The sequence below is a fragment of the Felis catus genome, chromosome D3 (genome assembly GCF_018350175.1).
Source record: "Felis catus isolate Fca126 chromosome D3, F.catus_Fca126_mat1.0, whole genome shotgun sequence".
In the NCBI taxonomy this organism is placed as follows: domain Eukaryota; kingdom Metazoa; phylum Chordata; class Mammalia; order Carnivora; family Felidae; genus Felis; species Felis catus.
In genome coordinates, this window is record NC_058379.1 from 21,326,909 (window position 1) to 21,351,112 (window position 24,204).

Sequence of the window (24,204 nt, forward strand, 5' to 3'; positions counted from 1 at the left end):
GTGTGCGCGCTCTCTCTCTCTGTCTCTCAAAACAAACTTTTTTTTTTTTTTTTAACATTTATTTATTTTTGAGACAGAGAGAGACAGAGCATGAATGGGGGAGGGGCAGAGAGAGAGGGAGACACAGAATCGGAAACAGGCTCCAGGCTCTGAGCCATCAGCCCAGAGCCCGACGCGGGGCTCGAACTCACAGACCGCGAGATCATGACCTGACTGAAGTCGGACGCTTAACCGACTGCGCCACCCAGGCGCCCCGTAACAAACTTTTTTTAAAAAAGAAAAATACAGTGTTATCTTCAGAATGAGACGAAGAATATATACTAAATGTGAGTATTTCACAATGACGTTCAAAGTTGATTAGAAGAGGACCCTGGGCATTCACTGAATTATCATTTGCAGTTCTTGCTGTTCTTGAGTGACCTTGATGACCCATGGCACAAATTTGCTTATAATTTGCTAAACACAAATATGAAATACATGCACTATAGGGTTGGTGTGTTGGACACAGTATCCACACCTCATAGCAGCTTTTCTTCCCTCTACTCATTACATAGTAATTCTAATAAAATGAGACCAACATGGAGATTTCTCTGAGTGACAGGAAGAGAAATGAAAGATATCAAAGAAAGTTTTGGTTCCCTACCCACAGAGTGACTTTATGACTTTTCAACCTATACTTACAGAACAATTAAAGATCTGAGAAGTCAGATTTTCCATTAATACTGTACAGCATTTCATGGAATTCACCGAATAAATAAATAAATGTCTGTGTGTGTGTGTGTGTGTGTGTGTGTGTGTGTGTGTAAAATATTTACTTTCAATATATTTATTTTCACATTTGAGGATTTATAAAGATCTCAAGATACATTTTTAGAGAATGTCAACATCTTGCTATAAAATGATACCAACTTGGGGGAAACCAGAAATATCTACCCAATGGCAGCTACAACGATCACTTAGGGACAGTACCATAAATATCGAAATCCCACATTTCACAGCTCATCTGAATAAATATGTAAACCATAGCCGACGTAGAACGGAACACCACCTGAAATAAACAAAAACATAGTTGCATTAAAAAGCAATGATGTAGGGGCGCCTGGGTGGCGCAGTCGGTTAAGCGTCCGACTTCAGCCAGGTCACGATCTCGCGGTCCGAGAGTTCGAGCCCCGCGTCAGGCTCTGGGCTGATGGCTCGGAGCCTGGAGCCTGTTTCCGATTCTGTGTCTCCCTCTCTCTCTGCCCCTCCCCTGTTCATGCTCTGTCTCTTTCTGTCCCAAAAATAAATAAACGTTGAAAAAAAAATATTAAAAAAAAAAGCAATGATGTAGTTTCAGTTGTGCAAGAAGAAAAAGTTCTGTAGATTCATTTCACAACAATGTAAATGTACTTAACACTATTGAACTGTACACTTTAAAATGGTTAAGACATGGGGTGCCTGGCTGGCTCAGTCCATAGACCATGTGACTCTTGATCTCAGGGTTCTAAGTTCGAGCCCCAGATTGGGTGCAGAGCTACTTAAAAATAAAATCTTAAAAAATAAATAAAAGAAATGAAATATAAAACAGTAAATCTTAAATGTTTTTAACCCCACCCCCCCCCCAAAAAAAAAAACCAATGATGGAAGATTTTCTCAATTGTGGCATGGATTTCTAAAAGCAAGCTTCATCCCTCACATCATAAACTCTGAAGAGAAGATCCTGTCCCTGCCTTTTAGGAAATTATAGTAGAGGATTAAGATGTCCAAAAGACAGCAACATATACAAACATTCCATGAAGGTTCTCATGAGAAACATAGGAGAAAGGACAATAAATCTACCTGGGAAAGAAAAGAAAAGCTCATTACGAATGTAGAACCTGGGCTAAGATATGCCAGTTGATGAGCTGCCAGTCTAATAAATTATAATTGACATCGTACACGCCCTTCATACCCAGACTGCCTCAGGAACTAGGAAGGCTTTCCAGAAGCAAGGAAGCCTGAGAGGAGTGCGGAAGGATGGATGAGTAGCTTGTAAGGGGGGAAGGCAGGATCTAAGTGCTCTAGGCAGGAGAGAGTAGTATGTGCAAAGATACAGAGGCAAGAGAGAATGTGGCATGTTTAAGGAATAGCAAATGGTTCCCAAGGGCAGGACAGGATAGGGTGGGAGGGTTTGGAGGGGAGGGGCACATATGGGAGAAGTGACAAAATGAGCTCCAGACTCAACTGCCTCCCCAGATTTCTCCTCTCAGAAGTCCAACAGGTATCTCACAAATATCTTTTCTCAAATGCTTCCAAATGTCTCCTCCCGTCTTCCCCACGTCATAAATGACACCACCAACTGTCTATCGAGCTGATCAATTCTTCTCTTTCCTTTGCTCCTTATATCCAATGCATCAGCAAGTTTTGTAGACTCTATCCCAAAACGCATCCCAAGTCTGCCCACATCTCTCCGTTGCTACAGCTCTAACCTCAGTCCATGCCACAGTCTTCTAACTTCTTAAGCCATTTCTCTGCTTCTACTCTTGCCCCTACAAACAATGCTCTACACAGAGCCAGAGTGGCTACAGCACATACTGTGGATGCCTATGGCACATCCTTTCTTCCTACGTAATGGGAAGCCAACACTATTCTGGAAGGCAAGGGACTATCAAAAGACTAAACCTCCCGGCTTCCTAAGTAGCTCCTCTCTCTTCTACCTGGAATATGAAGTGGTTACAGCAGCTCCAACTGAACCATGGAAGCCCAATCCTGAGGAAGGCAGAACAGGAAGACAAAAAAACCTATCTAGATCACCAATAATTGTGACAATGCCATCCTAGCAGTGAATGGCCTACCCAATGACTTATTTTACCAGAGAAAAAAGTTGGCTTTGCTTGCCATTGCTACTTCAGGTTTTTTTGTTCAACAAAATCCAACTGGATGGCTCTCTGAGCTTGGCCCCAGTTTGTGGCAACATGGTTAAATGCACCACGAAAATTAGAATTGTCGGTAAATACAGGACCTGTTATGGGGCCTCCATCAGGAAAATCGTAAAGAAAATTGAAAAAAGCCAGCACAAGTACACATGCTCCTTCTGTGACAAAACTAAGATGAAGATGAGTTGTGGGGATCTGGCACTGTGGTTCCTGTAGCAAAGAATAGCCCATGCTGCCTGGACACACAATACTTCTGCCATCACAGCAAAATCAGCCCTGAAAGAATTCAAAGACCACAGAAGTTCCACCATTTGAAACATCGCTAGTCTATAACAAAGGTATTAACTTATGTAACAACAACAAAAAAATCCAACAGAATAAGTAATCTTTTGAAAGCCTAATTTGGAAATCACTCCCCCCTTAAAATCCTTCAGCAGATCATCCTTAGAATACACTCTACACTGGTTACAAGGACCCGCATGAACTGGCTGGAACCAGACCACCTTCATATCGACATCATTCTCCCTACTCATATCCTAGGCTTCTGTCACACTGGCCTCTCACAATTGTTTCTTCTGCCTGGAACGCTCTTTGTCTCAACCTTCATACACTAAGTCTCACCTTTCTGGCACCTTCTCGGAGACACCTCCCTGCCCACCTTTGTAAAGAAGGTCTCTTGTTATTCTCTACCACAATGCCCATCTCTTTCCCTAGAAGTTTTCATTTATCTCACTTGTTTACTAAGGTGGCTACACTCAGTCTTTCTCATTACCCAATTAATTTCCTTTGGAGTATTCATCATAATCTGTAATTACCACATTTATGGGCTGGGTATCTACTTACATCTATCTCCCCACTATAGTGTAAGCTCCTTACTGGGAGGGATCTTGTTTGTGCTGTTTACCCGTGCATCCCCATTGAATGGGAATTCCCCACTCTGAATTCCCCTCTAGAATGAAGGATATTCATGGATAATGTTCTGTACCAGTTTGTTTTTTAAGTAATCTTTACGCCCAGTGCGGGGCTCAAACTCATGCCCCAGAGGTCGAGAGGCATGCTCTACCAACTGAGCCAGCCAGGAGCCATTAAAAATTAAGTGTAGGGACACCTGGGTGGCTCAGTAGGTTGAACGTCCGACTCTTTGATTTCGGCCCAGGTCATGATCTCATGCTTCGTGAGATCAAGCCCCACAGTGGGATTCTCTCTTTCCCTCCCTAAAATAAAATTTTAAAAATATATTAAAAACAAAGTATAAAAAAAAAGTACAGCAGCTGACACACAAGAGGCACTTCCATATTAGTTATTATGTGCATGAATATGTGTATGAATATTAAGTGTATGAATAAGGTTGAAGAGGTAAACATACACCAAATTATCCTAGTCTTTGTAAATCATGCTTAAGAGTAATATCTTTTTTTTTTTAATGTTTATTTATTTTTGAGAGAGAGAGTGAGCAGGAGAGGGGTAGAGAGAGAGGGAGACACAGAATCGGAAGCAGGCTCCAGGCTCTGAGCTGTCAGCACAGAACCTAATGCAGAGCTTGAGCCCACAAGCTATGAGATCATGACCTGACCCAAAGTCAGACACTTAAGCGACCAAGCCACCAGGCGCCCCAAGAGTGAATTTCTAGAGGGGCACCTGGGTGGCTCAGTCAATTAAGTGGCCTACTTTGGCTCAGGTCATGATCTCACAGTTCATGAGTTCAAGCCCCACATCAGAATCTCAGCTGTCAGCACATAGCCTATTTCAGATCCTCTGTCCCCCTCTCTCTCTCTGCCCCTCCCCGGCACGTACATGCACTCGCTCTTGCTCGCTCTCTCTCTCTCTCAAAAGTAAATAAACTTAAAAAAAAAAGAGTAAATTTCTAGAAAACTGGAGAAAAGCAAAACAAGATCACTATACCAATCTATGCCCACTAGAGCTGCAAGAAACTTTTAAAAATCTCACACCAAGTGTTGGAAAAAAAATGAAAAACAACAGATTTTTATATATTGCTACTAGGAATACTAAGTGGTCCAAAGAATTTGAAAAAGAGTTTGGCATTATTTTACCTATAACCCATATACTCCTAATTATAGACTTAAAATATAGTATCAAGTACAAAAAAAGCTAGCTAAAAAGGACTATTTTTTTAATTTCACTTTAATAAACCTCAAAAACAAGCAAAACAAATATACAGTAAACTGTTTAGAGTAACATACGTATGTATTAACACTACGCAAACAAGGAAAAATACAAAAATAAAATTCAGATAGTAGTTACCTATGAAGGCATTGGTTCTCAACTAGGGCCATTTGGTGATGTCTGGAGACATGTCTGGTTGTCGTGACCTGCAGGGCACTACTGGTATCTAGCGTACAGAGGCTAGGGATGCTGCTAAGCATCCCACAGTACACCAGACAGCACCCCCACCACAACACTGCCATTTTGGACCAGATAATTCTTTGGTCTGGAGATCTGTCTTATACACTGTATCATGTTTAGCAACATTCTTCACATAATCCTAGCTGTGACATATAAAAATATCTCCAGACATTGCCAAAAGTCCCCTGGGGAGGCAATATCACCTTCAGTTCAAACCACTGCTCTCAAGGGAGGCAGAGGATGAGAACAAGGAAGAGCAGACAGGTGGTTTCACCAGCATGGGTAATGTTTACAGTTGTTCAGTTTGGCTTTTTCCAACTGGGATAAAGAACCAAAGAATGAGATTTCCTTTGCAAAGGTCTCTGTTCATGTTTACCGACTGCAATCTTCTACTGAGTTTAACCTTTGCGATGTATTCGTAGGCAAAGAAGGCTGCAGGTTAGACACTACATTTCCACATTTAGACCTCTTTCAGAAGAGAAAATGAAGATCAACCCCAAACTGGATAGATCCAACTATAAAACACTAGAATTTCAGACATCCTTGACAATATTAAAATATTATCTACCTGAGAACAGTAGCCATCAGGAGACAAGTTTTTGCTTGTCTCTGTTTTGTCTTTTGAGTTCAAGACTCAGACATAACAGTATGAAGAAACAAAACCACAAATGCATTTTATCAATCTCACCCTGGTATCTTCGCTGATATAACCACACATGACCTTTTCATTCTTGACCCACAGCTCACCAGCCTGTGCCCTGAAAAGATATACATGCAAGAGTCATTACAAGTCTTACATAAACCAAGAAGAAACAGGGATGACTTCAGGGTGGCTCACTGTACTCTCATATTTATCCTCAAATGACCTGGCCAGTTACAGATTTCCAGAAAGCCATGAAAAGATTACACAACATAAAGAATTCTCAGAGTGTACTGAATTTGTATGACAGTTCTTAATCTGGGACTCTATAAACAACATGTCATTCTCAGGAGGGATTCAGGAAATCCATGATTTCTCTGAAATCATGCAAAGTTTTCTGGGCAGAGAATTATAGCTTTTGTCAAATCTCAAAAGGGTCCACATCACAAAAACAGTTAGGAAGAACTAATGAACAATTTTGCTAATCCCAGCCTTCAACAGTTGTGAAAGTTCTGTGAACTTTCTCATGAACATGGAGTTTCAACAGAAACAAAATCAATCCTAATATCAGAATTAGAAGATAAGCAGTCATGGGGACATCTGGGTGGCTCAGTCAGTTAAGCATCTGCCTTCGGCTCAGGTCATGATCTATCTCGAGGTTCATGAGTTCGAGCCCCACATCAGACTCTGTGCTGTGCATGCAGAGCCTGCTTCAGATCCTCTGTCCCCCTCTCTGTGCCCCTCCCAGGAGCTGCTTGTGCGTGTGCGCACACTTGCTCTCTTTCACTCGCTCTCTCTCAAAAGTAAATAAATAAAAACTTAAAAAAAAATACTTTAATAAAGAAGACAAGCAGTCAGGAGGCATATAGGGACAGGGTTCACATTCAATGGAGGCCATTCTGCTGAAAAGTTTTCATGGCAATTTGGTATTGCATTTGGGGGGCTTAATGTCTTTTCCTCTGCAACTTTTTAAGGGCACAAAATAGACAGACAGTTCAAAGAACATGGCCTTCTGAGGAGATCAGACTTGAGTGGAACGAGTCCCATCAGGAATCTAAGTTCTAAGAGTCACTGAACTAGCTGAATAGCCATGGGGAAATAACTCTGTGAGACCCAGTGTCCTTATCTTAAAAAAGGAGATAATGACATCTACTTTGTAGAGCTGTTCTGAGAATTAAACCAGATAATGTGGGGAAACTATTCTGGACAGTGCTGGGATAGGAGGTGCTCAAGTAAGTACTAGCAGGTATTTGCATTAGCAAGAACTATACCACTGGTAAATATTAACACAAAATGCTCTTCTGGAAAGGAAGTGGTAGCTGTTATCTGAGTACCTCATAATCATCCCTCAACCAACCACTCAAGCCCTTCTCTTCTACCAACCCCAAAGCAATCTCCTGTCTGGCCCTAAGCAATCAGTCCTCATAAAAAAAGAAGAAAAGATAAAATCAAAGCAAGGAAAATGCTGTGTACCATGAGTCACAGCTCAGCCTACCTGAGAAACATTGGACAAATCAGTCAGCCTTACTGGCTTTCCCTCCCACCTGTAAAATGAAGAAAGCTGGACCAAGCCCATGGTTTTTAAAATATGCTTCCCAGGGATGCCTGGGTGGCTCAGTTGGTTAAGTGTCCAACTTAGGCTCAGATCATGACCTAACAGTTTGTGGGTTTGAGCCCCACATAGGGCTCCTCAAAGCCTCCTTGGGATTCTCTTTCCCTCTCTCTCTGCCACTCCCTGACTCGTGTTTTCTCTCAAAATAAATAAATAAACTTAAAAAAAAAAAACATTAAAATATGCTTCCCAGCTCTGCTTTCAGCAACAGGGGTGCTTTTTGGCATTCCTCTGCTCAGTGTGTCTGTGAGTGGACAAGTAGCAAGCCTCATCTGAGAAGGCACTTCTGTTTCTTTAACAGAAGGAAGGATGCAATGTTCCCAAGATCTCTGAGTTCTATTAGCAGGAAGTACTCTGCATACAGGCTACTGAATGCTAGATTAACCAGATCTCTAAATGGAGCTCATTGTTACTGCTCTAACTCACCAACTTCTGCTAGTATGTATAGACAAAGTAGTGTTACAAAATTTGGGCTTAGATTCCTGCACCTCCACTCCCTGTGGAGGTCAAGCCACAATCTTTCTGAGCCAGTTTTTGAAAAATCAGTATATGTGGTTAATAACCCTCCCCCATCCATCTTCTACAGCTCTTGGGAAGATCCAATGAGATACTATAAATGAGAGGACTTGGTGAACTATGAAACAGTTATCATTCCAATGGAAATGGTTCTTTATAACACACAGAGAAAATGCAATCGTGACCTTTGCTCCTAAACCTAAAATCTGCTCTTACCCAAACAGGAATTGAGGTTGGCCCTGAGGTAGCTTCTCTGGTCTTTTCCGCAGATTCAAGGGAAGAAACAGAGCCACTGACAGATGCAAATGTAAAATCCATATCCCCAGGGCAAAACCCAAGAGTGCACATGGCTTCCTACAAGAGAGGCAGAATGGCACATGGCCAACTCCCAGGAGGGTAAAGGTGACCTGGGGGGCACTAGTCCTTAATTATGTAGCAGCTTGGGCAGGCACTTCCCCTCCCTTTTCTATCAAGTGAGCTGCTGGGAGTCAGTGATCTCCACTATCTTTTACAGCTAAATTTCATCATTCTGTGAATATGAAGTTAAAATAAATGCAGAGTATGGTTGCTGTAGTGTCATCCACACAGCACAACTTTGAACAACCTAAATGTCCAGCAATGGCAGACCAGTTAAGTAAACAGAGTATCATGGAACCATTAAAACAATATTTACAAGGAGTTTTAACTTCCAGAAATGTTTATATGCTTTTAAGTGGGAAAAAAAGGATACAAAATAGTACACATAGTATCACCATCTAAGTAAAAATACAAGCATGTGTATGTATATATGAAAATAAAACACTAAGGGGAGCCTGGTTGGCTCAGTCCGTAGAGCATGTGACTCTTGATCTTGGAGTTTTGAGTTCAAGCCCCACGATAGGCACAGAGATCACTTAAAAATTTTTTGGGAGGGGTACCTGGGCAGTTTAGTCGGTTAGGTGTCCAACTTCAGCTCAGGCCATTATCTCACAGCTGGTAAGTACAAGTCCCGTGTTGGGCTCTGTGCTGACAGCTCAGAGCCTGCAGCCTGCTTCGGATTCTGTGTCTCCCTCCCTCTTTGCCCTCCCCAGCTCATGCTCTGCCTCTCAAAAATAAACACTAAAAATTTTTTTTTTAATTTAAAAAAAAATTTGTTTTGAGAGAGTGAATGAGCAAGCAGGGGAGGGACAGAGAGAGGGAGAGAGAGAATCCCAAGCAGGCTTTATGCCAAGAGTCAGATGCCCAACCGACCGAGTGACCAGATGCCCCTAAAAAATATTTTTTAAAAGAAAATACTAAAAGATCACACCAAAATTTAAACACGGTTATCTGTACATAGTAGGCTTATATACCACTGTAAATTTTCTTCTGTATACTCTCTGTATTACCCAAATTTTCTAGAATAAATGTTTTCTTTTTAATTATGAAAACTGTTTTGGGCTCTTTTTTTTTTAATTGTATATAAAATCATATATACTATATGTTCTCAAGCCAAAAAGGGTACTACATTTTGACAGAACTGTGTCAAAATGTTAACAGTGGTTGATTCTGAGTGGTAAATTGTTTCTTTTTCCTGCTTCTTTAATCTGTTTTTCAAATGGTCTACAATGAGCAAGTATTATATATAAAAATATTTAGCATATGCTTGGTATCTAGCATTTGATGAACAAGTGATACTTAATAATATTAATTCTATAACTAGGAAAGACATTCCAACCAAATGGCCACCAGAGAATCAAATTCAAATCAGAGAAGATCCCAGATGATCCTCTGCAGTACGGCAGATCCAACAGGAAACCATACACACACACACACACACACACACACACACACACACACACACAATTTTTTTTTTTTTTTTTAAGTAAAAAAAGAAACCTTAGCTAGTCAACAGTCCCAAAAACTCTATCTGGAAAAATGAGATTTGTTCACAATGAGATCAAATAGACTTCTAAGTCTATCAAATAGGTTTCTAAGTTCCACATTTAAAAAAAGCAAAATGCTGATTTTTAGGAGATCATACAATACTTTTCTTTTAAAACTTTACTTTTTAAAAAAAAATACTGATTGCAGTACTGATTAAAGAATACATGGAGAATTTAGTCAGAGAAAATCAAAATGTTTACCTTCGAAGGAAAAATGACATTTCAAAGGCAGGGTCTCAAGGTAATGGAACTGTCTCATATGTCCTTATGTATTAACTCAATTACCGGGTGAAAAGACTAAGTTACAGAAAAATTATTTAATAATTATGACTTTATATAAATAATGACTATCTTTTCTTATATAAGGTCCCAGAGCATCTTCCTTTTTTTTTTTTTTTTTTTTAATTTGCATGCCTCCATGTAGAAAAAAAAGTAACTTTTGATTCAGCATAGGAAGACTATAAATAAGTCTTCTGGAGAAATGGTAGATTTTGTGGCTTACATTTAACCATGAATGAGCAAAATATTAGGACAGATCTTTAAAAGTCTAAACCTGATGTTATGTCATGAGTTTTCATTTCTATATCTGGTACCATATGGATAAGGGCACTTGTGTAGAAAAACAAGAAATGTAAGAATGAATGGCATCTGAGTGGGTTTCTAAACCAGGGCTCAGCTAACTATAGCCTGCAGGCCAAATTCAGCCCATCTCCTATTTCTGTATGGCCCACAGCTAAGAATGGATTTTATATTTTTAAATGTTGAACAAAACAAAAAACTAAGAATTTGGGACAGAGACCTGAGACCCATGTGGCCTGAAGTGCAAAATCTTTACTCTCTGGTCCTTCACAGAAAAAGATTCTAAACCAAACACTTCATTTTGCAGAGTAGACTCAAGAGTCTCCCTGACCTGCCCACATCACCCTGCTAATCACCAGCAGTGCAGGAGTAGATTACAGCTTTCCTGACTCCTGGCCCACCACTTTGGAGACACTAGCTTGTACTGGAAAGCGTGAATCTAGGTTCCATTTCTTGTTTTGCTCGAGGCTTAGTCACTTCATGGGCTGTGCTTTAAAATCTTCTAAGATTTTTCAAGGAATCTTGACCCTTCAACATTTAAAAAAAAATTTTTTTTTTTATTTTTCACTTATTTTTGAGAGAGCAGAGCACAAGTGGGGAAGGGGCAAAGAGAGAGGGAGACACAGAACGCGAAGCAGGCTCCAGGCTCTGAGCTGTTACTATAGAGCTCAACATGGAGCTCGAACTCACAAATCACGAGAACATGACCTGAGCTGAAGTAGGACACTTAACCGACTGAGCCACCCAGGAGCCCCTTGATCCTCCAACTTTTAAAACATCCCCATTTGGGGGGAAAATATAATCCTTTATCTTTTCTTTCCTTTAGGATCAGTAGTTCAGATTAATCAAACAGGTCTAGTTGAGGAAGAAAAGTTCTTTACAAAAAGGATTCTAGCTAACAAAGGTAGGAGAAATGACTGAAGTAGAAAAATCACCGGGGCACCTGGGTGGCTCAGTCAGTTAAGCATCTGACTTCGGCTCCAGTCATGATCTCTTTTGGTTCATGAGTTCAAGCCCCGCATCGGGCTCTCTGCTGTTAGTGCAGAGCCTGCTCGCGATCCTCTGTACTCCCCTCTGTCTGCCCCTCTCCTGCTTATGCACATGTGCTCTCTGCCTCTCTCTGTCTCAAAAATAAATAAACATTAATGAAAAGAAAAAAGAAAAGAAAAAATCACCATCTTGCAACAATCATAAATGAGTGAAACCATTAGGAGAAAAGTTGATAGGGAACTTCATAATGGAGGACCAGACTACATCACCAGAACCCACTGGTCAATTCTAGTGCCATTAAAAGTGAGTCAACCAGATGTAAATATGCTTGTGTTATACATAATGAATTTCAGGAAAGAGACCATTTTTTCTAAGAAGAAGGATTTGTTTTTCATTATACACTTTTTGCACTGTTTGAAGGCCTTACTCTGTGGACAATGTGCTCTTTGAATTAAAAGGCCCTTTTTTGCTCTTCTCCACAAACTGAAATTTAGGGATAATTATAATAAATCAAGAGTCATGCAATATGGTTAAAAAGGCAGCAAACCAGGAACTACTGTGCTAGTCATTTTGTACCTCCAAATATGTTTTTTAATCTGTAAAATGAGAAAGCTTGATTAAATACATTCATCTAAGGCTTTTTCTAGTTCTAAAATTATGAGTCTATACCTCCTTTATTACAGAATACCACGTGGCTTCAGCAACTTCCACTCATCTTAAAACCACTATAGCGCATCTTGGGATTTTTTCAGTTTGCTTCAGCAACAACAATCTAACATTTTAAGCTATTGTGTATTTTATCATACAGACATCCACATGCCTCCAATGCTGTATGCAGCCCAGTTACTACACTAGATCCTACTTCCATTTACTAGCTGATAAGTCAAGAGTGATGTAATATCTACCTGATGCCAGCAAATTCCACCTTCTGAGTGATATAGGCACATGTGCTGACCTAAGGGAAGACAGAAAGACTATGAGATTCAACAACACATCAAGGCCATAAAAGGTCACAAAGAAAGTCTCCTGCCTTTCTAATTTCTTCTAACAACCCAAGGTTCAATTAATGTGGGAGTAATAGATTTACCCCATAGGGAAACCTGCTGGGGCAGGTATAACAGTAGGTTCTTACGAGTGTGGCAAGTATAGACAACAGTAAGAATAAACGCCTAGCCTCACTAATACATTTATCTTCACACATGTTTGCATATATATCTACATTTACATACTCATTTAATTACAGAACATTGATTTCTTATTTCAGCTCTCAATTTATAGAATGGAACTCTCTCCCATCCAATAAAAAAATGAGCAAACATTTTTTTCTGAAAATATACACTGTATGAAAGAAAATTCTACCTACAATGCGTTGCTTCATAATACTCAAAATGCCCAATAAGAAGAATGTTCAGTACCAGCTCGCAATGAACTGATCGTTTTAGGTGGAAAATGTTAATTCAAAATAAAGAAACCAAGAAAACAGGAGCAGGATGCGGCAAAAAGCAGTCTCACCTGGAAGCAACAAAATCTGGGTTCTAGCTTGGTGTCAACCACTGACTGGTTTTTTTGGCTTGGGTAATCACTTACCTTTTCAATCTGTTTTCACATCTATAAGCTAACAAATTTATATGGGTAATAAATACCTGTCCACAGGGAGGTGATGTGAACATCTGACAGCTAAAGTTCCATTCAAATGTAAAACGATATTATAATTTACCATCCAAACAAAAAAATGTGACGTAAAAATCTATAAACAAGCAAATCAAAGCTCAAAAAAACTACAAAAAGAGAATGGAAGAAGATACACAAAGAATTTACAATGATTATCTGTGATGCTGGAATTGGAAAGGATTTTATACTCTTCTCTCCACTAAATCTATCTCTGTGAGGAACGTGGATTATTAATACAATGGGAAAAGTAAGAGACTTTTTTTTTTAAATCATATCTTACCAAACTTTTCTTTAATCGCCACATATCCCCTCGGCCAATATATTGATCCTTAAAGGTTAATTCCACTAGGTCAAGGGTCACATCCTAAAAGGGATAATCAAATATATCTCTCTGCATTACTCTGCCACACTTCATAGTCTTAAGATAATGCACACTAAGCATGAAGAACCCTTTTAGCAAGAAAAAACTACTGGAAGACCATCCAATAACAGAAACCTGACAAACAGAATTTCATCCTGCCAGGAAAGGCTTTTGAGCACAGATGATAAGTCTACAACAGATGCTACAGCAGCTGTATCATGATTAAGTGCAAAGAGTACCAAAGTAATAATTCTGTGTTTAGTCTCAACTCTTGCACATAAACAGGCCACTGAGCTCTGTGCTTTATTTCTTTAGAGAATGTCAATAGTATCTTATACACAATGATTTTTACCTATTATAACATCATTTCTCATTTCAGAAAAAAAAAGAGAACACATACAAAAATTATAATATTTCAATAGAAAATTTTACTATTAGCTTCACAAGCAGACATATATATAGAATCTTTTTAGGACAAACTTAAAAAAAAAAAGGTGAGGGCTTTTTTTTTTTAATTTTTTTAACCTCTGTTGATTTTTGAGACAGAGAGAGAGCGCATGAACAGGGGAGGTTCAGAGAGAGAGGGAGACACAGAATCTGAAACAGGCTCCAGGCTCTGAGCTATCAGCACAGAGCCCAACGTGGGGCTCGAACTCACGGACTGTGAGATCATGACCTAAGCCGGAGTCGGACGCTCAACCGACTGAGCCACCCAGGCGCCCCGGGTGAGGGCTTTAAATGAAACCTACATAATACCTATAATCTAAATGACCTATATGCAACCACATATTTAATAGTCCAACACTACACTTAAGCAACTCGTTATTACCTTAGAGACCTAACCTTTAGGAATGGTATTAATCATTCCCAAAAGATATTCAAGTCCAGAACCAAAACGTACCTTAGGGTCTACAACATTCACATAAACATCCTGATAAGGTCTTAGACGGAACACTTGAGTCACGGTCTGGTCCACGCTAATAGTTTCTGAAACAGAAGAAATCTGGATCAGATAACATATTCAAAAGAAGCAAGTTTCTAATCTATTAATACTCATTTGACATGCAACACAAATGATCCTTGGACATGGGCAAGAAATATTCTCTGCCTTCCAGCATCTTAAAGTTTTGAATTCTCTGTTTTTTAGGTGAAGCAAGCAGGTGAAATAAGACCTGAGCCTCTAGCAATTAAAATACGAGAAAGACAGAGGGGTGCCTGGGCCAGTTAAGTGTCTGACTTCAGCTCAGGTCATGATCTCATGGTTCGTGGGATCAAGCCTCACACCGGGTTCTGTGCAAAAAAAATAAAATAAAAAATAAAATAAAATAAAATAAAATAAAATAAAATAAAATAAAAGAGACAGAAATAGAGACAGAGGAAAATAACGAATTTAAGAAGCAACTTCAAAAAGTTCAAAGAACTGCTGAGGCGCCTGGGTGGCTCAGTTGGTTAAGTGTCCAACTTGGCTCAAGTCATGATCTTGCAGTTTGTGAGTTCAAGCCCCACATCAGGCTCTGTGCTGACAACTCGGAGCCTGGAGCCTGCTTCGGATTCTGTGTCTCCTTCTCTCTCTGCCCCTCCCCTGCTCACACTCTGTCTCTCTCTCTCTCTCAAAAATAAATAAAACATTAAAAAAAAAAAGTTCAAAGAACTATAAAAGTTCAGAAGAGGAAGGAGATCATTTCTCACTTGGAATGAAAGTAGAGAAGGTAGATAAGAGAGAAACAAACTTCTCAATGAGCCCATACATCTGGTAAATAAAAAACATAACAGGTGGCAGGAAATGGGATGGTGAGGGTAAGGAAGAAACTATTAGGATTTGGATTTTACAAAATATTTCCCCATCATATTGTATTGTAAAAGTAGTGGACATCACAATCCTTTAGAATACATTATAATTTTTTTTTCTTTTAAGTACTATTTAAGGAATTACTTTATTTGCTATCAATTAACATTTTGGTTCTTTGATCCCCCATGGTAAGGGGATCAGATCCAGAATGAGAAAGTAGAATGGCGGCTCTGCCTCCTCCACTTACTGACTTCAGACAAGCTAATTCACCTCGCTGAGATTAAGTTTCCTCACTCAGTCAAGAGTTGTGTGGGAAGACAAAAAGAAAGAGACATTACAAAAAGCTCTCAGCACAGTGCCTTGCATTTGTGATAGGTAATGATCAATGTTTCTTTATCCTGTCTCACCCAGAGTAGGCACTTCACACACATCTTGTGAAAAAATATTTAGGAAAGCATGCTTTGCCAACAATTGTTTTATTTTGTTTTGTTTTGTTTTGTTTTGTTTTGTTTTGTTTTGTTTTGTTTTGTTTGGAGTTAAGCATAAAGCTTCACCTATGCAGGTTAACTTTCCCCCTGACAAGAAAGATGGCTTCTTGGGGTGCCTGGCTGGCTCAGTCAGTAGAACATGCAACTCCTGATCTTGGGATTGTGAGTTTGAACCCCACATTGAGTACTGAGATCACTTAAATAAATAAACCCTTAAAAAAAAAAAAGATGATGATTCCTTCAGTGCCCTCAAGATGCTGACAAATGAGATTCCTTGGCAGTTTCAATATCTGACAATTTTTTTAAGGGAACACAATTTGATAAGGAAAGAAGTATGCTGCCCACATTCCCTGAGATTATGAAGAGACATTTCTTATAGTTTCTGAAACAGTTTCTCTAAGTACAAAAATCTTAAGAGAAGAGAGATGGAATTCTTACCTTTCTGTAAATCTTCCTTAAGTGATTTGACCTGCAAAAGCAGAGGGCTGGAGAAAAAAGCAACAAAGAGATGGGATGCTGTAAGCGGTAATTAACCAGCTTTCTTCACCCCCCAACAAAAGGCAAACAGATCCCTCTGGACATAATGTAACCTGCAGCACAACAAGGGGAGAAAGTTCTCTTAGAAACAAAGAAACTATGCACTTGCACTCAAGGAAACAGATAAATGCTACACAATTTTCAGAGTTCTCATTTCAGCTTTAAAAACAAAAGAATAGACTACTTTTTAAAAGATAATCGGTTTATCAAATCCTAGAGAACAGGAACATTTTTATGTAAAAGCTAAGAGCTGTCTTGCCCATCAAGCCCCTTAAACAAAATATTCAGAAACATCAGCCTGTCCAATTAGTTCCCTTGATCCTAATGAGAGGTTTACCTGTATTCATCATTGGGGTGAGCAATCTCCACAATGTCTCCAAGCTTGATGTGAGGAAACACTTTGGGGTTCATGACTAGCTCATCATCTGAAAGATAATTGGGCAATTTCAAATAGAAAAGAGACTCATGTGGGCAACCAGTTATGGTATACATTCTCAGGTTGGGTCATCATAACCTCATACAGGGACACAAAGCTAGTGAGTAGATGAGTGGGTCAACTTTCAGGGACCTTTGTCCTCAGAGATCATGTTCTTTCTACTACCGCCCCAACAATCCCAGGGAAAAAGCAGTCCTTGCTCTCTGGAAATTAAACCTCTGGGACACCTTACTCCCTTGAATTATCACATACCTGGCATACACCAGGAACAAACTGTCTGGGTCCCACAGATACAGCACAATCCTTTACATTTATATAGTGTTCAAAGAATTTCCAAAAATACTGTCTTAATGTGATCCTCATAATAAATCTTCGGATGTAACAGAAGTGAAGAAATGATGTAGATGATACAGGCCTAAGGGTAAACAGCTGATAACAGCACAACCAAGACTGACTACTAGTCCAGGGTTCCTTCTGCCTAAAGCCTACCACCTCTCGTGTCATTAAAAAGAAAAAGAAAAAGAAAAAAACAAGCCAAATAAAATGCCTTAGATTTTAGGAGGCAGCACTTGATCAGGGAGAAACTTTGGATACCAGTTCACATTAGGGTCCAATGAGACTCTTAAAATAGAAGGAAGACATAATTTCATATGTTTATCTCCCCCACCCTCACTGGGAGTGGGGAGAACTTTTCTCATATAACAAACTCAGAACCATAAAGACAGAGTGATTTTTTTTTTTTCTGGTTTAATTTTGAGAGAAAGATGTGGTCTTTAATTATGCTAAAATCTATGACAAATAAGTATATCTAAATTTCAAATATAATCAAAACCAACAAAAATTCAACCCAGGATGGCAAAGCACTGGGTTAATACCAAATTTTATTTGGTACACTGCTTCCATTGAAAGTTTTATGCCAAATCCTCTGTGATGCCTTCCCCTAACTTCCATAGTCTGAATTAAACTCCCTGAGCACTGAGCACAAATTCCACTGTTTCATTTTATCTTTTTTTTTCTTTCTTTTTTTTTTTTTTTTTTTTTGCATATCTGTCACATCAAGCTGAAAGCTCCTTAAGGACAAGGGACCTTATCATATTCACAACCTTTATGTTTAGCATAGATATGCAGCTAAGTTTGTTGGATGTGTTTCTTTTTTTTTTTTTTTTTAACATTTTCAACGTTTATTTATTTTTGGGACAGAGAGAGACAGAGCATGAACGGGGGAGGGGCAGAGAGAGAGGGAGACACAGAATCGGAAACAGGCTCCAGGCTCTGAGCTATCAGCCCAGAGCCTGACGCGGGGCTCAAACTCATGGACTGCGAGATCGTGACCTGGTTGAAGTCGGACGCTTAACCGACTGCGCCACCCAGGCGCCCCTTGTTGGATGTGTTTCTAATCATAGTCCTGAAGGAGACTGGGTATAGCACCTAACTATAGTAAACTATACATTGTATAGTAGACTTGCATACATTGTATATACACTGTATATACACTGTATATACTATAGCCTTGCATCCTTCCCTCTGACAAGTTATTTCTGTTGTCTATTCAATTCTATTCCACAAATGTTTAGGCAGCATCTATCATTAATAGACATTAATACAAAGTCTAATATTAACAAAGGTCTGCATTTTAGCAGAAATTGTAGTTTTTTTAAATATCTATTTTTGAGACAAGGAGAGTACAAGCTGGGGAAGCACAGAGACAGAGGGACAGACAAAATCCCAAGCAGGCTCCGTGCTGTCAGCACAGACCCGACAGAGGCTCGCTCTCACAGATCATGAGATCATGACCTGAGCTGAAATCAAGAGTCAGACACTAAACCGACTAAGCCACTCAGGTGCCCCAAAAATTGTATTTTAAATATAGCAACTGCCTGGTATATATTGTCCTGGTAATTATAATGGTTCCATTTACTGAGTGGCCCTGAGCATGGTACTCTGCTAAATACTTTACATACATCATCTTACTCAATCTCCACAAACTTTATGATATAGAAACTAGTGTTTTCCCTTTTGGGTAGTCCTTGCCCTTGGGAGACTTACACATATGTAAGAGCAAATACACAGGAAAACATAATTTTTAAATGACTCATTGTATTGTTAATTCCAATTTCTGAAGCAAATAAGGTTGTTAGGACAGAAAGGAAAATTATTTCTTTACAAAAAGAAAAAGATCGTATTACTAATTGCCATCCTATTCTGCATATTTATAGACTCAAGGTGTTAAGAGAAACAGAGAAACTGTTCTAATGTGCTTGAGGCTGTAAGTAAGATAAACTAGGGGCTTGCCTGAGGTCACAGGGAAAGTTAGAGGCAGAGCTGAAAAATCTCGTTTAGCACAGAACAATATGCTGTGTCCTGCTCCTTCTTACTATGCCTGGAAACCAGGCAAAGGTTCACGCTTTGATCATACCTGTCTAATGTATATTTACTACTGCTCTCAATGAATGTAAGTTTTTCTTATCTGCCAAACCAGTGCAGACTAGGATTTTATAGAACATATATAGTAAATACATAATATAAAATACAAATAAATGGAAGGTAGTAAACTGGCAACATTCACATTGTTCCTTAAAAATCAGAACACAAGTGCTTTTAGAAGGGGCCTGTGCTCTCGCATGCTACTGCCCTCCCTGCTACTGTATTACACTTGCTGCTTCGCTCAGTTAAGTCACCTCCAGCCTCTATTGTCATGAGTCAGTGTGTCATTTTTGAAGCACTGGACACACTAGAACCTCAGCCAACTTACGCAACCCCCCAAAACGGATCAATACTGACCACTGCCCCCAAAGCCCTTCTTGTGGATGACGAGTTTGTAGACCTTTGTTGTTCTCATCTTGTACTGTTGTTTCCTTCAGCTGTTCCAAGCTTGGGGGAGAGAAGTCATCTTGCCTCCCTGCCACTGAAACACAAAAAGGCTGGGATGTCAGATTTTTCCTTGCAACTGCTCTTTGGTTTTAGGCCAGTGAATATACCAGTACTGTCCAGATGAGTGGCAGCACCAACTCTTGCATGAAATCACTCCTCCAATTACGAGGAGGGTTGGAGGACCAAAAACAAACAAACAAACAAACAAAAAAACAAAAAACAGAAAACACCACAAAATCTGGGAACTAAGGGGAATTCAGGCCAGGGTGGATTCTAACTTCCAAGAATGTATTCTATCACACCCTGAAGGGAAACCTTGTAGTGAATTGGGCACTCACTACTTTGTCTCTATCTAAAACAATAACACCCAAATATTAAAGAGATCTTGAAAGAGGTTTAGCGCATTCATTTTGTAGATGAGGAAAGTGAGGGCCAGAGCAAGGGACTTGCCCAAGGTCACTCAGACACTGAGACACTCCCACCGTCCACGTTCCGCGGTCAATCTCCTGGGCAAGGAGAGTATAAACAGGAGGAAGGCAGGAGTTCGTTCTCCGAACGTCCATCTGTACACACTCTCGGCGGTTCCTCCTCCCCAACCCTCATTTCACAGCAGCGGTCACTGAAGCTCAGAGAGGGATGGAGACTTGTCTAAGATCACACAGCGGACTGGGGAGTGGGACCTGGACTCGAACCTGGGTCACGGCCCCCTCCCTCAGGCTCCACAAACCCGGGCCCGGCGAGTAGCCCCACTCACCCGCAGCTCCGGAGCCCCCTTCCCCCTTCAGGCCGGGACTCCGAGGCCCCAACCCTCCCGAGGTCCCCTGCGTCTCCTCGGGACGCCCCGCCTACGGCCCCACAGTCCTTGCGGCTTCCGTGCCGGACCTCGAGGAGCCTGCCTGCCCGCCCCAGCCACAGAGCGCTCACCTGAGAACCCGCGCAGCTCCGGTGGCTCCGCCCCGGGGCCCCGCCCCCTTCCCGCCCACCTGCCCCGGGCCGCTCTGGCCGGGCCTCCCCCTCATCTCGGTGTCCGCGCCACTTCCCCATCCGGGGCTCTCGCCAGGGGCGGGGCGTCGTGTGCGGCCTCTAACTCCGGCGGCCTCCTGCGTTTCCCGCCCGGTGACCCGACCGCAGCCAGCCTTAGAAAGAAAATCCTTTTATTCCCAGACATTATCACATAGATCCGTACCGGGAGCTTCGTTTCCGATTCAGTCCCTCAACAGGGCAAACTCAGGCGAGTCTCCCCGGATCCATTAACGGTGTTAATGGACCTTCGCCTGGCCTCACCGGGCTAGTGAGAAGCACAAAATAGTTTCCTGGAGAACTTTTGTAAAATGCAAAAGCTGAGCACTCGCAATTTAATGCGATGGACAGTGCTGGGAAGTATTCATTTGGGTGCCCTTTTCAAGTCCCTCCAAACCCCAAACGATATTCTGTACCTCTCTGGTTGTTAATAGCTACAATAGCTTTCACAGACGCCCTTATGAAATGGTCACGTCCCTATTAGGTGGCTGATACTCTCACAGACGGGTGAACAGGGGACACTAAACTCCTCGGAAGGAAGCTCTTGACCCCATCAAGTCCAACTTGGCTCTGAAGGCTGAGCGTTTAACCAGCATCCTTGTTACACGCCAGAGCTCAGTCTAAGCCCCTATTTGTCAGGACATCTTTCTGTTGAGAAAATCAGAACTGCCTCGGCTGTGCCTGAAACTCTCCCAAGAGCTCCTGACACGTTGCCATCTCCATCTAATTGACTTACGGCTTTTGGAAATTTTCTGAATGTTTAAAGAAAAAAGCGTCACATACCACAAAGGAGTGGGGAGAAGAGGCTCTGGCAAGACAAGAGTTTCCATAAACATCCATATTTTACTTTAGGGTTCAGAAGTTGAAGGACTATAAAATAATTGTAATTTTTTATATTAAAACATGAAATCAAGTGTACTGCAACAGTTGCAAAACGACTTTCAGGGATAAAATGTTAAATATAAATAACATTTTAATGTTGCTAATTCAGGGGACCTGCTCAGATCTCCCCAGACTTTTATCTGCAGTAGTGGCTGGTAGGAAATTCTTCCATCCCAGAGGGACTAATGGGATTATCTCTCCCTGGCCTTCAAGGAAATTTGATTTCTGTCTTCTGAGAGATGTCCATGACTGGTGTTTTATCTTAGAAATGCAAATATTTCACTTTTTAACTTGGCAAAATTTAGTAAAAATCTTTGACAGGTTTTGAGCTTTTTAAAAATTGTCAAAGTCTGGTCAAGGTTAGGGGAGGCTGGAGCAGTTAACTCCTGTACTGGGGATCTAGTCCAGGGGATCCTTGGTTCTAAGATCACTATGTTACAACCAGCTGCACAATAGCCTGTTTTTGGCAGTGTGACTGCACCAGATCCTTCTCTTTTCTCAATTTTCTCCCTTGTCAGATGGGAATAAAAAGTACATGTATATCCTTGTTCACAAGGTGTTTGAGGGTCAAATGAAATGAGGAACGTGTTACATTAGGTCATTGAAATTAAAAGAATTTAAAATGCTGTGTATAAACGTAGAACATTATATATATGTGTGTATTTTAATGTTTTTATTTATTTTTGAAGGAGAGAGAGACAGAGTGTGAGTTGGGGAGGGACAGAGAGAGTGGATGACACAATCCGAAGCAGGCTCCAGGCTCTGAGCTGTCAGCACAGAGCCGGATGCAGGGTTCGAACTCACAAACTGTGAGATCATGACCTGAGTCGAAGTCAGACATGCAACTGACTGAGACACCCAGGTGCCCCTAGAGTATTATATTTTTTAATGTATTTTTTGTTTGTTTTTCTTGGGGAGGAGAGAGACCAAGCACTAATGGGGGGGGAGGGGGGGAGGAGGGGACACATGGAATCCCAAGCAAGCTCCAGACTCTGAACTGTCAGCACAGAGCCCAACCCAGGGCTCAGAGAGATCACCACCTGAGTTAAAGTCAGATGCCTAACCAACTAAGCCATCCAGGCACCCCAAATGTAGAGTATTATTGACTAACCAAAAGCATGGAATTCATTACGAAATTGGCTCTCCTCGACTATTAGGGAGTTGCATAATATGTATGATGCTTCTTTTGAACCTCTCCGTGCCTAATACAGAGCTAGGAGCAGGGTTAGGAGTAGGATAAGGTGGGTAAGGCTAGTGAGACACTTCCCTTAGGGCACAAAATGTTAAGGAAGTGTCAAAAAAAAAAAAAAAAACCTCAAGGGAACAAAATAAATAATATTTATTATAATTTTTAAAATAAATAATACAAAAATCCACTATTAACAAAATATCACATTTTAAAATAAAGACAAGATCAAAAATGGTGCTGTGCAGTCATGTTAGAGGCTGAGTCAAAAAGACAAACTAGTAATACTGGGTTTATCAGATCCGCTTCTATAGGCCGGTAGTTGCCTGAGAAAGTACTGGAGGATGTAGATACTGTAAATTTAGAAATGTTTTAGAGACAATGTCTAATTAACTCATCTGTAGTAGCCTGTGTTAATTGTACATGTGTATGGGATGATATCTGGATTCACAGGCTATAAAACAATAGGGTTGGCATTTGGGTTTACATATCTCCAGCCCTAACCAAAGGTGGGAAAACCACTATTTTGGGAAAAATGTTAACTAGCTCAAAAGATACCCTGATCAAAGAAGAGAGAATTAAAATCTCTCTCAAACATCCAAACCTCTAGCTCTCTAGTCTGCCCAGTTAATAAAGCCCAAAAAGCAACATATTTCTGTTTAACACAAGGCTGTGTGAAATGGAACAAGTTGACTCCATTCTCTGAAACTTCCTTTTTTTTTTTTTTTAAGTTTATTTATTTATTTTTGAGAGAGGGCATGTGCGTGTGCGTGTGCGTGTACGTTAGCAGTGGAGGTGAGAGAAAGGAAGAGAATCCCAGACAGGCTTCTTGCTCTCAGGGCAGAGAGAGGCCCCAAGGGGGTGCAAAACTTGACCTCACAAACCAGGAGATCCTGACCTGAGCTGAAATCAAGAGACGTTTAACTGACTGAGCCACCCAGGCACCCCAATTCTCTAAACCTCCTTAATTCCCTTTTTAATAAATCTTTTCCTTCCTTCAAATGTCTGTTGGATGTTTGCTTGTGCCAGACACGGTGCTAGGTGCTGACCACAGAATGATGAACAAGGCTGGGAAGGGACAGATGATGAATTAATCAATAAATGAATGCAACATGACCTAAAATACTTATTCAAGTTATAAAAGGATCTCCTGGGCTTCCAGAGATAGGCTCCTAGAATTGCAGCCATTCAGGCCAGGAAAATACTGGATTGGGGAGGGCCAGTAGCAGTGGAGACAATGGGCTCTGGGGCTCCGTAGGAGCCAGGCAAAAGGTGTGTTTCCCCTTTAAGAATCGCGGCCGTAGGGGCGGGGCAGAGCGCTGCTGTGGCCAGGCCCAGGCTGGAGGCCTGACGCGGGAAGAGCCGCCCCTAGGATTGCGCGCGCGTCGCGCGTGGGCGGGACTTGAGTGAGCCCGCATGGCTGGCTCGGGCCCCGGATGAGGAAGTGCGGGGTGGGGGGGCGAG

General features: G+C 40.9%; 1 protein-coding gene across 15 annotated transcripts in view; it reads right to left on the bottom strand.

Annotated features, from left to right (window-relative positions):
* Positions 1-20,693, bottom strand: part of DEPDC5 (DEP domain containing 5, GATOR1 subcomplex subunit) — a 127,348-nt gene extending 106,655 nt beyond the window's left edge. For 6 of the 15 annotated variants that reach the window (XM_045041200.1, XM_045041199.1, XM_045041198.1 and 3 more), the window contains exons 1-10: positions 20,407-20,560; positions 19,563-19,686; positions 16,683-16,770; positions 16,247-16,293; positions 14,433-14,518; positions 13,451-13,534; positions 12,405-12,454; positions 8,243-8,380; positions 5,947-6,016; positions 970-1,048 (exon numbers count right to left, since the gene is read on the bottom strand). In XM_045041200.1, the coding sequence (XP_044897135.1) occupies positions 970-1,048; positions 5,947-6,016; positions 8,243-8,380; positions 12,405-12,454; positions 13,451-13,534; positions 14,433-14,518; positions 16,247-16,293; positions 16,683-16,770; positions 19,563-19,620 (700 nt within the window). In that variant the 5' untranslated portion in view covers positions 19,621-19,686; positions 20,407-20,560. The other 9 variants (XM_019814741.3, XM_019814738.3, XM_019814737.3 and 6 more) reach the window with 4 other exon arrangements.
* Between the last annotated feature and the right edge of the window lie 3,511 nt (positions 20,694-24,204).